At 36.6% G+C, this 13,948-nt stretch overlaps 1 protein-coding gene across 1 annotated transcript in view; it reads right to left on the bottom strand.

The window, feature by feature from the left end:
• The window catches only part of BDP1 (BDP1 general transcription factor IIIB subunit), an 85,137-nt gene that overhangs the window by 27,645 nt on the left and 43,544 nt on the right, over positions 1-13,948 (bottom strand). Inside the window, exons 20-27 of the mRNA XM_007457116.1 lie at positions 12,708-12,886; positions 11,783-11,987; positions 10,384-10,500; positions 9,186-9,196; positions 8,356-8,557; positions 7,911-8,098; positions 6,692-7,079; positions 1,984-2,106 (exon numbers count right to left, since the gene is read on the bottom strand). Coding sequence (XP_007457178.1) covers positions 1,984-2,106; positions 6,692-7,079; positions 7,911-8,098; positions 8,356-8,557; positions 9,186-9,196; positions 10,384-10,500; positions 11,783-11,987; positions 12,708-12,886 — 1,413 coding nt within the window. The remainder of the gene's footprint in view (positions 1-1,983; positions 2,107-6,691; positions 7,080-7,910; positions 8,099-8,355; positions 8,558-9,185; positions 9,197-10,383; positions 10,501-11,782; positions 11,988-12,707; positions 12,887-13,948) is intronic.

Raw genomic sequence — 13,948 nt, forward strand, 5'->3', positions numbered from 1 at the left:
AAAAAAAAAAAAAACCATTCAAAAGGGAAAGAACAGTTTTTTCAAAGAAATGGTGCAACAACTAGATAGTCATATGCAAAAGAATGAAGTGGGACTCTAATCTCACACCATATAAAAACTTAACTCAAAATAGGGAGAATTCCCTGGCAGTCCAACAGTTAGCACTTGGTGCTTCCACTGCTGGGGGCCCGGGTTCAATCCCTGGTCGGAGAACTAAGATCCCGCAAGCTGTGTGGCGTGGCCAAAAAAAATAATAATAATTAACTCAAAATGGATTAAAGACTTAAATGTAAAACAGGAGTAAATCTTCAGGACCTTGGCTTTGGGAAAGGATTCTTAGATATGACAACAAAAGCATGAGCAACAAAAGAAAAAAATAGATAAATGAAGTCCAAGTGCTCTAAAGCAGTGGTCCGCAACCTTTATGGCACCAGGGACCGGTTTCGTGGAAGACAATTTTTCCATGGATGGGGGAGGAGGGCAGATGGTTCAGGTGGTCATGAAAGTGATGGGGAGCGATGGGGAGCGGCAGGTGAAGCTTCACTCGCTCACCTCCTGCTGTGCGGCCCAGTTCCTAATAGGCCACGGACCTGTACCAGTCCACGGCCCAGGGGTTGGGGACCCCTGCTCTAAAGGAAACCATCAAGAAAATGAAAAGACAACCCAAGAATGTGAGAAAATATCTGAAAATCACATATACGATTAGGAGCTTGTATCCAGAATATAAAAAAATTCTTACAACTCAATAAAAAAAAGACAAATAGACCAAAAATTTTTTTAAATGGGCAAAGACTCAAAATAGACATTTCTCCAAAGAAGACATAAAAATGGCCAACAAAAGCACGTGAAAAGATGCTTAACATCATTAATCAATGGGGAATGCAAATCAAAACCATAATGAGGTACCATTTCACACCTACTAGGATGGTTAGATCCAAAAAATCAAATAAATGTTGTCAGGATGTGAAGAAATTGGAACCCTCATACACTGCTAGTGGGAATATAAAATGGTGCAGCAGCTTTGGAAAGCAGTTTGCTAGTTCCTCAAAGGATTAAACAAAGTTACCATATGACACAGCAATTTTACTCCTAGAAATGTACCCAAGAGAAATGAAAACATATGTCCATACAGAAACTTGTACACAAATGTTTATAGCAGCATTATTTATAATGGCCAAAAGATGGAAACAACCTATATGTCCATGAACAGATGAATGAATAAAGGAAATGTAGTATATTCATATGGAATATGATTTGACCACAAAGAGGAATGAAGTACTGATACATGCTACAACATGAATGAACCTTGAAAACACTAGACTAAGTGAAAGAAACCAGGCACAAAGGACCATACTGTGTGTATATCTCCAGAATAGAGAAATCTATAGAGACAAAAAGTAGATCATTGGTTGCCTAGGCCTGGGGAAGGCTGGAAGGAAATAGGGGAACAACTGTCACTGGGCATAAGACTTCTTTTTGAGGTGATGAAAATGTTCTAAAATTGTGCATATAGCTGTAAATACACTAAAAGCCATTGAATTATATACTTTAAATGGATGAACTGTATAGTGTATGAATTGTATCTTAATAAAACTGTTTTTGAAAAAGTTGTAACTCTTCATTTACAAAAACAAGATAAATACCAACTAAATAAGGAAGAATGCCAAGCAAAAGGCAACTAAATATGTTTTAAATAATTTACATTTAGTATATATTTAATGCATCAGAATTTTAACATAAGTCTATGAAGATATTGAGCTACTCCCACACACAGGAATCTATGATTTACAAGTCAAATATAAAAATCTATGAATTATTCACTAGTTTCTACCATTCATACTTACAGCTCCTAGAAATAATAGAATAATTTCTATCATACTAGTTAAGAACCATCTGTAAACCTAAAGCTTTCAAAATAAACTTAGTCTTTTGAAAGTAAACAAAGAATTAAAGACAAAACATATTAAAATGGATGCTTACAACTGATAATGCATTCAGATTTTCTTCTTGTTTCATTTCCTGAGTAGTCAAATCTATGTTTGATGAGAGCTGATGTTCAACAACAGCTATGCATCCTACATCTGGGATATTCATGGGTATTTCAAGCTGTCAAAATGAAAAGTTTCATTATTTCATTTTGGCATACTATCACAGAAAAGCAAAATGAATCATAAAATAAAATATTAAACTGAAGAAATAATTCACATTTATACATGATTTAAAAAACTGAAATATAGTAATTCTTAAACTGATTGACAACAACTTGGCAAAAGTGAAACATTTAATGTTTTTGAGGGGTCTGTGATTCTTACAAACAATAAGCAAAACTTCCAGAGCTAATCTACTTAGTACCTAGCATTTCATTTTCCATTATCCCCAGTTTGTCCCAAATTTCCCACAGTTTCTCTCATCAGTCTGTCAACATTTATGAAATGCTTCCTAAAAACTAGAGGGCTACAGGTACAAGAATACAAAGCTCAATAAGACAAGTCGGTCCCTGACTGCAAGGAACTCACAATCTAAGAAAAACAGACATGTAATCAACTATACACTGTTCCAAGTGCTATCATAGAGATGAGTTGAAAGCACTTAAAAAGACTGATCATACACATGACGCACCAAGGCAATTACTCTCTCCCACAACCCCAAAACCTGTATGATTCTTCATAGCGATGAATGGCCATGTAAAATAACGAGCCCACTCACATTTACTCTTCATTTAGCAGGCTTATTTCAAAGATCCCCAGTCTGGGGGTTAAAAACACTAAGATTTATCTCCTAGACTATAAACAAGGGAGTCTGGCTCCTATTCCCTTATTGACAGAGAGATGAGTATAAAAGACTGTGATTCAGTAGAAACTGAGCAGTCAAGTTTGAAAATCTACCTTTGAGACGTTTATTATAGTAACACCTACGTGTTCTGTGTCTGTCTGCTCAGATGAAATTAGAGAAAAATCTTTGCTAATATCCTATAGGCCTGGGATGAATTTTAAAAGTTCAAGTAGGGTTTCCCTGGTGACGCAGTGGTTGAGAGTCTGCCTGCTGATGCAGGGGACACGGGTTCATGCCCCGGTGCGGGAAGATCCCACATGTCGCGGAGCGGCTTGGCCCATGAGCCATGGTCGCTGAGCCTGCGCGTCCGGAGCCTGTGCTCCGCAACGGGAGAGGCCACAACACTGAGAGGCCCGCGTACCGCAAAAAAAAAAAAAAAAAAAAAAAAAAAGTTCGAGTGATTTGAAAAGACAAAATATTTTCTGAAAAGCTGGGATTGGGGGGATAATGGGAATATTCTAGGTAACTGAAAGTTGGTTCTGTAAGCACTACACAGTTTCAAAGCTTTATTTTTTTAACAGCTTTATCTAGATATAATTTACATTCCATACAATTCACCCATTTAAATTGTATAATTCAATGTTTTTTGGTGATGGAAGCACAGATATGTTCAACCATCAACATAGTTACTTTTAGAACATTTTCATCACTTCAAAAAAGAAACCCTATACCGACTCCTTTAACTCCTCATTTCCAAATCCCTAAGCAACCATTGATCTACTTTCTGTCTCTATAGATTTTCCTATTTTGGACATTTCATATTAATGGAATCATATAATGTGTGATTTTTTGTTAACTGGTTTCTTTCACTTAGCATAATTTTTCAAGGTTTTCAAGGTTCATGTTGAAGTATATATCAATATTTTAGATCCCTGTATGATTTAATAATACGCCATTGCATTTCAACGCTTTCTAAAGGGGACATTTTCTAACATATAAACAAATTTCCCTGCCTTAGTAAACTGGCCATTAAGAATACAATTTAAGCTTTCCTTGCTCAATTATTATAATCAATGCTATTTAAGAAGGCATTCTGTGGGGCTTCCCTGTTGGCGTAGTGGTTAAGAATCTGCTTGCCAATGCAGGGGACACGGGTTCACGCCTTGGTCCGGGAAGATCCCACATGCCACGGAGCCACTAAGCCCATGTGCCACAACTACTGAGGCCACGTGCCACAGCTACTGAAGCCCGTGTGCCTAGAGACCGTGCTCCACAGCAAGAGAAGCCACTGCAATGAGAAGCCCGCGCACCGCAACAAAGAGTAGCCCCCACTCTCCACAACTAGAGAAACCCCGTGCACAGCAACGAAGACCAAACACAGCCTAAATAAATAAAATAAATTTAAAAAAAAAAGAAGGCATTCTGTATTAATTCAGGGATATATCCTAGAAGCTGATTTTCAGAAGTTAATTTCTAGTATTAGTTTTCATGAGCAATTTGCCTTTCACCCAAAGAAATTGTAAAATACAAAACATATAGCTAAATGAATTTTCATGCAGTGGTAACCAGCCATCCTTGCACAAAATTAACTTTCCTTTTATCTTTTCTTGGTTTCAACCAAAATTTAAATTCATTATCTTTACTTTGAACTTTAATTACAAGAAACCACTTCACATCATTTTTATTTAGCTTCAACCATTCCAACTAACTTTATAACATTTAGCATGGTATTATTAACAATGAATAAAAAAAGGTGAGTTTGGAATTCCATTTGTAATTCAAATGGCTTTTGAATCTACCATGAATACAAAACTGATTCAGATATGATGCTCTATCAGCAAAATAAGTTACTGAAAATTGAGGCAGAACAGAAAACTTTGAAGTTACAAAGTTAGACCAAGAGGCAAAAGAGTAAGGAGTTTTCATAATAAAGTAAGTTGACGGGCTTCCCTGGTGGCGCAGCGGTTGAGAGTCCGCCTGCCGATGCAGCAGACACGGGTTCGTGCCCCGGTCCGGGAAGATCCCACATGCCGCTGAGCGGCTGGGCCCGTGAGCCATGGCCGCTGAGCCTGCACATACGGAGCCTGTGCTCCACAACGGGAGAGGCCACAACTGTGAGAGGCCCGCGTACCACCAAAAAAAAAAAAAAAAAGTAAGTTGAAGTAATATGTTCCTCTACCTCAAATCCGTTAGGATGACTACTATCAAAAAAAAAAAAAAAAAAAACCAGAAAAAACAAGTGTTGGTAAGGATGTGGAAACATTGGAACCCTTGTACACTATTGATAAGATGGTAGAATAAGGCAGCTGCTATGGAAAACAGTATGGGGGTTGCGCAAAAAATTAAACATTGATTTACAATTTACTGCATTATCCAGCATTTCCACTTGCAGAATTGACAGCAGGGATTAGAAGAGATATTTGTATACCCATGTACATAGCAGTGTTCTTCATAATAGCCAAAAGGTGGAAGCAACCCAACTGTCCACTGACAGAAGAATAAACAAAATGTGGTACTGTATATACTGAATGGAATATTATTTAGCCCTTAAAAAGGACTTCCCTGGTGGCACAGTGGTTAAGAATCTGCCTGCCAATGCAGGGGACACAGGTTCAATCCCTGGTCTGGGAAGATTCCACATGCCGCAGAGCAACTAAGCCCGTGCACCACAACTACTGAGCCTGCGCTCTACAGCCCACGAGCCACAACTACTGAGCCCGTGCACTACAACTACTGAAGCCCGCACACCCTAGAGCCCACGCACCACAACTGAGCACATGCGCTGCAACTACTGAAGCCTGCGTGCCTAGAGCCCATGCTCTACAAGAGAAGCCACCGCAATGAGAAGCCCGCACACTGCAACAACAGTAGCCCCTGCTCACCACAACTAGAGAAAGCCTGTGTGCAGCCAGAAGAAGACCCAATGCAGCCAGAAAAAAAAAAAGGGACATCCTGACATATGCTACAGTATAGATGAACCTTGAAAGCATTATGCTAAGTGAAATAAGCCAGTCACAAAAAGGACAAACACTGTATGATTCCACTTACATGAGGGACCTAGAGTAAGTGGTTGCCACAGGCTAGAGAGGAGGGAATAATCAGAATTATTGTTTAATAGGTACAGAGTTGTAGTTTTTCAAGGTGAAAAAAAGTTCTGTGGATGGATGCACTTAATGCCACTGAACTGTAGGCTTTAAAATGGCTAGGACGGTAAATTTTATGTTACCTGTAATTTACCACAATTAAAAAAAGAGAGAGGGCTTCCCTGGTGGCACAGTGGTTAAGAATCCACCTGCCAATGCAGGGGACGCAGGTTCAAGACCTGATCCGGGAAGATCCCACATGCCAAGGAGCAACTGGGCCCGTGTGCAACAACTACTGAGCCTGCGCTCTAGAGCCCACACACCTAGAGCCCGTGCTCCACAACAAGAGAAGCCACCGCAATGAGAAGCCCGCGCACTGCAATGAAGACCTAACGCAGCCAAAAATAAACAAATAAATTTATTTTAAAAAAAGAGAGAGAGAGAAAGAGGAAGAAATATGTCCCTTCTACCTTCTCTACCAACCAGAGCTTAACTTGAGCTTACCACAAAGAGTGAATAGAAAACATCTGCCAATTTTTTTTTTTTTTTTAATTAACCAGAAAGGAGATTAAGTAGCCCCCAGATACAAGTGAAATTAGATTTCTCTCAGTATTGTTATACTGATTACCTTGTGCTGGGCCTGGGTTGCAGGGGTTGATTAAACACAGGAGATCACACAAGCCTATTTCTACGGATTTCCTAGGCTATGCAGCAGGCCCCAAACAAATTACTCTAATAATCTTCAAACCCTAATAATCACTAAGAGAAGAGATAATGATCCAATAAAAGCAAAAAGCAAGTAAGATAAAGTTCCAAGGATTCAAAATTCAAACTACCTCTTCCATGGTTTCCTCAATCTGAGCAGAAACTGGTTCAGGAGATCTGAGACCAACAGGTACAAACACTGGAGCTTTGTTTACTTCTTCTGGAGCAAGATGATAGCTTTCTTCTTCATAGTCAGACTCAAAGTCTTCCGCATCATCTTCATCTTCTTCCTGGGAAGCTCGAAGAGTCACCAGCACAGGCTTAGAAGCTCTAGGTTCCTTCTTAGAGGTCTTACTCCGAATTCGTTTTGATCCACGCCCTTTGGGGACGTTTGGTTTAATCTTTCGACGCATTCTCCTTTCACTACGATCTATCTTACATTCAGAGGCAGAAGAGAGAGCTGTTCTTCGATCCACAGCAATTTTAGAATAATTTGATTCTTTTAACAGTTGTGGAGAGCTGGAGGTTTAATCAAAATAGCAAAATAGTCATTACATGCATAAGGATAATTTTAATGAAAACCCAACTTATAAAGTGAAATCTCAATTCAAGCCATTAATATAAAATGCCCACCACCCATTCTATCAAACACTAATGCTATGACAAGAACGAACGGAATTTACTGTTACGATTTAGTTTCTCACTCAAAGTTAAATATTAGTTATCTACCTACAAATTTTTCACAGTAAGTTTTAAATTCTGAGCCATTTTTCCCCCTTGCTATTTAAGTGGTGATGAAATACAACACTGGAAATTGTTAGAAGAAAATGGGATCAAGAACACTGGACCAATAAATACAGAATATGAGACCAAAAAGTGATACGGTTTATCCTATTGGGTAAACAGATTAGGTCAAAAGTGAAAAGGAGAATGAGGAAATCCAACAGAACAATATTTTTCAGAACTTAGGGTCCCTTCCACTTTCCTTGAAAACTGTGGAAGAAAGGTACCCTTCACTTGTGTTTGTGACACCAATTTGAATCAGCACCCTAGTTATTTAGGTAATATGTACTACTCTTTCGTCAGGCTTCTGCTCATGTCTAATATACTCAACACCCAGAAATTTTAAATGTAGGAAAGAAAAATCTTTCTGAGAATATCATAAAAAAAGGAAATTTTAGTAAATAAAAATCAAAAGCGGGAAAGAAACAGACCTGCCAATAAAAAACAACCAATACTTCTGTTAACAAACCATCTTTTTACTCTATCAATAAGTTAGAGTAGGACATCCATTAAGAAGAAGTTACTTGTATTTACTATTCTGAAAGTACTTGTTAAATAAAACTTTACCTTGCTGGTTTACTGACATGCTCTTCGACAACTGAACACATAGAATTATCGCCTACGGTTTTCTCTCCAACACTTCCTGATGGTCCAACTTCTGATTGAGCATCTTTTTTTGCCAAACCAATCTCCCTGGAACCTACTGAACCTTTTCTTGCTGAAATCTCCAGAGATGTAAGAAACTCAGCTTTTCCCTTAAATTTGAGAAGAAACAGTTAATATTACCATGGAAACAATCTGTATGGTAATTTGGTTTGGTAGTTTGGCCTAAAACGCTAAGCTTACACATATATACACAAGTGACTGGTTTCTAAACTTTCATAATATTGGAAAGTCAATCAATTTTCATGAAAATAGTTATAGTACAGAAGGCAAAACTATCTTTTTAATGTTCTCCTTCATGATATTGATAAAATAGAGCCCACTAATAAATTAATTTTTTCAAACTTACTTTTTGAAGAAGCTGGGTGTCAGAATCTCCATGCTGCAGCAAATTATCTTCTGGCTTCCTTGCCTTACTCTGATCTGCTCTGTCTTTTCCTATGCCTGATTCCTCTTTCTTACCTTGTGCTCTTCCCAAATTTGGCTTAGCCTTTTGGAATTGGCTTCTTATCATTTGTGGTGGACTAGAAACATACGTTTTATGTTCATGTCTAGAATGAAATACAAATCATGTTGAAGAACGAAAATCAGAATTCCTGTTGATGTATCTGCTGTTAAACAATTTTTGGGCACAAACCAATTCCATGTTCGAAGAACTATATATAAATAGGCTATAAAACTAAACATATAAAATGAAACCACACATGCTGATATGAAAGAAAGAACATAGAAGCTTTTATAACTTCCATTTTCTATATAGCCTGGGGAATACTTTCACAATAATACTTAATCTTTTTTTACTTTCATTCATTGATTCTGGTGTGTCGTTGTATGCTACTTTAAGTAATTTCCAGAGAAATAACTAGATACAAAACAAAAATGTCAGTAGTTGAAGATGGACTTCATAATGATACTTTAAACAAATGCTTCAACTGGGCTCTGAAGCATGAATAAATACACAATGGTCACAACAACCCTGGTCCTTCGAGTTCAAGAGCAGGCTTGAAAGCTAGAGTCTGTTCTCCTACCACATGCCTGTCACTTCATAGAAAAGGGTTTATTGACAACAGTATCATAAGGATCTCAATATAACCCATTTGTATCTGCCAAATCAGAGAAAGACAAGGTTTTAACATTCAATACAGTAGCCATAGCTCCCAAGGCAACACAGACAGCTGCCTTAAGGTTTCCTGGAAAATATTTAATAATATTATTATTATTAATAAGGCAAGTATCTGAATTAGCAAGTTTAAAACTAATATAAATCTGGATACTTATAAAGAAAAACTGGGTCTGTAAGTATTGATCATAAGTTCTCTGAAAGATCTGTATTAAAGACTAATCTTAATATTTGTAATAAATTACCTACAAGAGAAAGTAGTTAGTTACATTTCCAAATGTCCCAATTCTGCTAAGTTCTTCCAGCAGTGAAATACCAAGGAAGTTCACAGGAAGTTCTAACAAAGTAATGATGCTGGTTTAATACATTCCAGTGTAGGCTAATGTATTTGGGAAAACATGTTATATTTAACTTAAGTATAAGCTACTTACAATCGAGTGTGATTCTACAATGGTACTTAAGAATAATATATATATATATATATATATATATATATACAAGCTCAATGTGCTACTGGGGTTAAAAGGGGGTAAGAAACTGCTGGACATAAGAATAAGCTAACTTAAAACTATGCAGAATATATACTCTGAAGGAAGTATCAGTCATGATAAAGCTAAAAGCTTGAATAAACTTCATAAACAGAAAAGATTTTAAAAAGAGGGGTGGGTGGGTAATGCGTTTCTATACAGGAAATTTGCAAGTTAGATCTTGCTCCTTAAAAATGCAAAGGCTGAGCATAAAATCTCTGGAAACATGTAAAGTTTCTTTCAGGAAGCTCTGCCTATAAACTATAGGAATTTGCTAGTCTTAAAGTCATAAATCCTGAAAACTTAAGTTTAAAAACTAAACTGCCAATGTTACTTTGAGCAAGCCATTTAAATCCTCTAGATCCATACAGTCAATTATAAACGAAGGCATTAGGAAAGGCTGACCTCAAAGGTCACTGGTCTTTAAAGGCTCATTTAGAGTAAAACTCAAAATCCTTACAATGGTCCTACATAATCTGCGCTTCCCCCCACTCAGCCTTTACCTGTCATATATCTACTACTTTTCCTTTCTTCCCCTGTTTCACACTGGCCCCCTTTGCTGTTCAGCAGATTTAAACTATTCTAGTTTCATAATTACTTTTTTCTTTCATAAAACTTACTAAATGTGAAATTACATAAAATCGATTATTCAAATAACCAACCTTTATCTTTGAAAAGTTTTATGCTTTTCTGATTAAAAGCAAACTCACCTCGTCTTTTCATCTGAAACATTTATTTTGTTAACATGAAGGTTTTCTAAAAGAACGTGACTCTGGTTTTCATACATTCTGCCTTCTGAAACTTTGGAGGATACAACTTCAATTTCCATTGCAATTTGAGAATTTGGCTGAAATGCAAAACTATATTAGTTTTTATTTTTTTTTAACAACAGAACATACCTCCTAAAATATTTCAATCATTAAGAAAGGTATTTAGGGACTTCCCGGGTGGCACAGTAGTTAAGAATCCACCTGCCAATGCAGGAGACACGGGTTCAATCCCTGGTCCAGGAAGATCCCACATGCCGCAGCCACAGAGCAACTAAGCCCATGTGCCACAACTACTGAGCCTGCGCTCTACAGCCCGTGAGCCACAACTACTGAAGCCCATGCACCTAGAGCCCATGCTCCACAACAAGAGAAGCCACTGCAATGAGAAACCCGTGCACAACAACAAAGAGTAGCCCCTGCTCGCCGCAAGTAAAGAAAGTCCATGCGCAACAACGAAGACCCAATGCAGTGATAAATAAATAAATTAATTAATTAATTAATAATAATAAAAAAGAAAGGTATTTAGTTTTTTAAAATGAATTCTCAAACTTGAGTATGCAATGTTCATGTTTTGCTGCCCAAAACAAAATTTCCTACTCACAGAGAAAGTTTCAAAGATTACTGCAATAATATGTTCACATAATGCTTTAAAAACTACAATAACCATCTGTTGTGAACCTCCCTCCCAAAAAGTTCAATGTGTTTTTTATAGTTTGGGGGGGGTGGTTCAAATAAGGATTACAATCACTTTATTTTAAATGTAGATTTTCCCTTGGTAGAGAAAAGGACAGAAAAACAAGATCTGTTGAAATGGGCATTAAACTACTTAGATTTGTTTCTAATATCAAAAGATCCATCAATAAGAGATTGGTTAAACTGTCATTCCAAATAGCACTATGTTACACAGCAGTTAAAAATGATGTATCTCCATATTTCATGACATGGAAAGCCACTTAATATAATAAGTGAAAAACAGTAAGTCACAAAATAACATGATTACAATGATTTTATTATTTAAATTTACATGAGTATGCACACATGCATGCATGGAGATACATCCGGTAAGATATGTCAAAAGGTTTTCAGTGGTTACCTCAGAGTGGTGAGACTAGGGGTAATTATTATGTTATTTTGTATTGACTGAACATTTTCACAATGAATACGTTCATTAGTTAGGAAAAAAAAATCTATTTTCATTAAAAAAAGAATCTACAATGGTAAACCTGAAACAAAACTAGACACGTTACGTATGAAGTAGAGTAAGTATCAGATGCCTATATTCTAAGCCAAGTCTGAGCTACCATTTGATATTTTAATATGCATTAAAAAGCTTGATTTAATTACATAGCAATAACTCACCACAGTCAGGAATTTTTTAGTTTCATCTTTTTGTAGTGTCCTTTCTTCCTTAATTGTTTCTTTGGCTTCACTTTTTTCTATTACTTGCCTCTGTCCAACCTTTCTTAAGTTTGGACTGGGTCTCTGAAGTCGGCCCCTTACTGGTGGAGCAGTTTGGATAGCGCTTTCCTTCATTTCTTGTTCGCAAGTGTTTATATGATAAGTCCTAGAAAAGGGGACAGGAGAAAAGAGAGAAAGCTTGATTGTAAAAAGATGAAAACTACTATAAAAATATAAAATTTGAATCCAATAAACTTTGTAAAAATATTTTTTACATTAAAGGAAAATTAAATTACTTTCTGATTATACCTCATTTTATAAAAAAATAGTTATTTCAATTCTCAGAAGGTACTGAACTTATATGAGGTACCTACAATATTCAAATTCATAGTAATAGAAAGCACAATGGTGGCTGCCAGGGACTGGAGGTAGGGGGAATGGGAAGTTATTGTTTAATGGGTACAGAGTTTCAGTTTGGGAAGAAAAATGTTCTGGAGATGAATGGTGGTAATGGTGTACAACGATGTGAATATACTTAATGCCATTGGACTGTACACTTAAAAATGGTTAAAATAGTAAATTTTATGTTATATGTATCTTACTACAATTTTTAAAAAGGTAATGAATACATACCTTATATACATATATTTTTAAATGCATTGCTTTGTATAAGATCTTAAGCAGCTAACAGTGAATATAAGCAGGCAAGTGTTAAAAGGTGTTGAACTCAACCTGATTTTGTATTTTAGGCCATATGAATAAAAATAAACCAAGTATTCTTGATACTCACTTTCAAAATACATTAACACATTTCTTAAAAAAAAAATGACGAACTATTTGAAATAATTCTCCTATTTAAGATTTTAGTAAAATTATCACTATTTACCCCACAGAGACAACTAATTCCTTTTCCTGGGCTTGTGTAGACTGAGACTCCTCTATAGGTTCACAAGAACTCGAAGGGGAAAGGTCCTTTTCAGTCTGTACATATGGTAATATCACAGCCTCCTCTTGACTGTGATCTGATTTGTCTTTTTCTGTTGATGCCATTAGGGAAGCCACATCCTAGAAGGTAGATTAAAAAAAAAAATTTCATCGAGGGTTGGTAAAAGTATAGGGAAATAGAAACTTTAATAAACTGTTAGAAAAATAAACTGATACAGTCTTTGTAGACAACAGGGCAATATCTATCAAGAATTTTAATTTCCAGCAATTCTACTTCTAGAAATATACCTTATAAAAACACTCAAATAACTATCTAGAAAATTATACACAAGGATATTTATTACAGCAATATAACAGCACCCTAAAAAAGGAAAGAAAAAGAAAAGGAAAAACAAAAAATTGGAAAGAAGACAAATCAGTAGGGAACTGAATAAATTAAAATTTCTTTACAATGAAACAGTACAGAGTCATTTAAAAGAAGTTTAATTTCTATATACTGATCCAAAAAGATGTTCATGGACTTCCCTGGTGGCACAGTGGTTAAGAATCTGCCTGCCAATGCAGGGGACACGGGTTCGAGCCCTAGTCCGGGAAGATCCCACATGCTGCAGAGCAACTAAGCCCATGTGCCACAAATACTGAGCCCACAACTACTGAAGCCCATGTGCCTAGAGCCCATGCTCTGCAACAAGAGAAGCCACCGCAATAAGCCCCTGCACTGCAACAAAGAGCAGCCCCCGCTCGCCACAACTAGAGAAAGCCCGTGTGCATCATCAACAAACACCCAGCACAGCCATAAATAAATCATTAAAAAAAAAAAAGATGTTCACAACACTGTGTTAAGTGAAAAAAAATCAGACGGCAGGATATGATGCCATTTTTGTAAAACAATGAAAATAAATACCCGCACATTTTATTATTTATATAAATAAGTATCTATACAAAAAAGTTTAGGTGGACATATTTAAAATTGCTAACTTGGGAGGGAAAGATGGAACATTATAAAGAACTCTAATTTTTTAGATGATATATTTTTCCCAATTTGCAATTTTTATAATCATTTAAAATAATCAATAAAAAGTGACTTTGGGTACTTCCCTGGCAGTCCAGTGGTTAAGACTGCACTTAGGCCTCCCCTGTGGGCACAGTAGTTAAGAATCTGTCTGCCAATGCAGGGGACAC

The sequence above is a fragment of the Lipotes vexillifer genome, unplaced genomic scaffold (genome assembly GCF_000442215.2).
Source record: "Lipotes vexillifer unplaced genomic scaffold, Lipotes_vexillifer_v1.1 scaffold241, whole genome shotgun sequence".
Classification (NCBI taxonomy): Eukaryota; Metazoa; Chordata; class Mammalia; order Artiodactyla; family Lipotidae; genus Lipotes; species Lipotes vexillifer.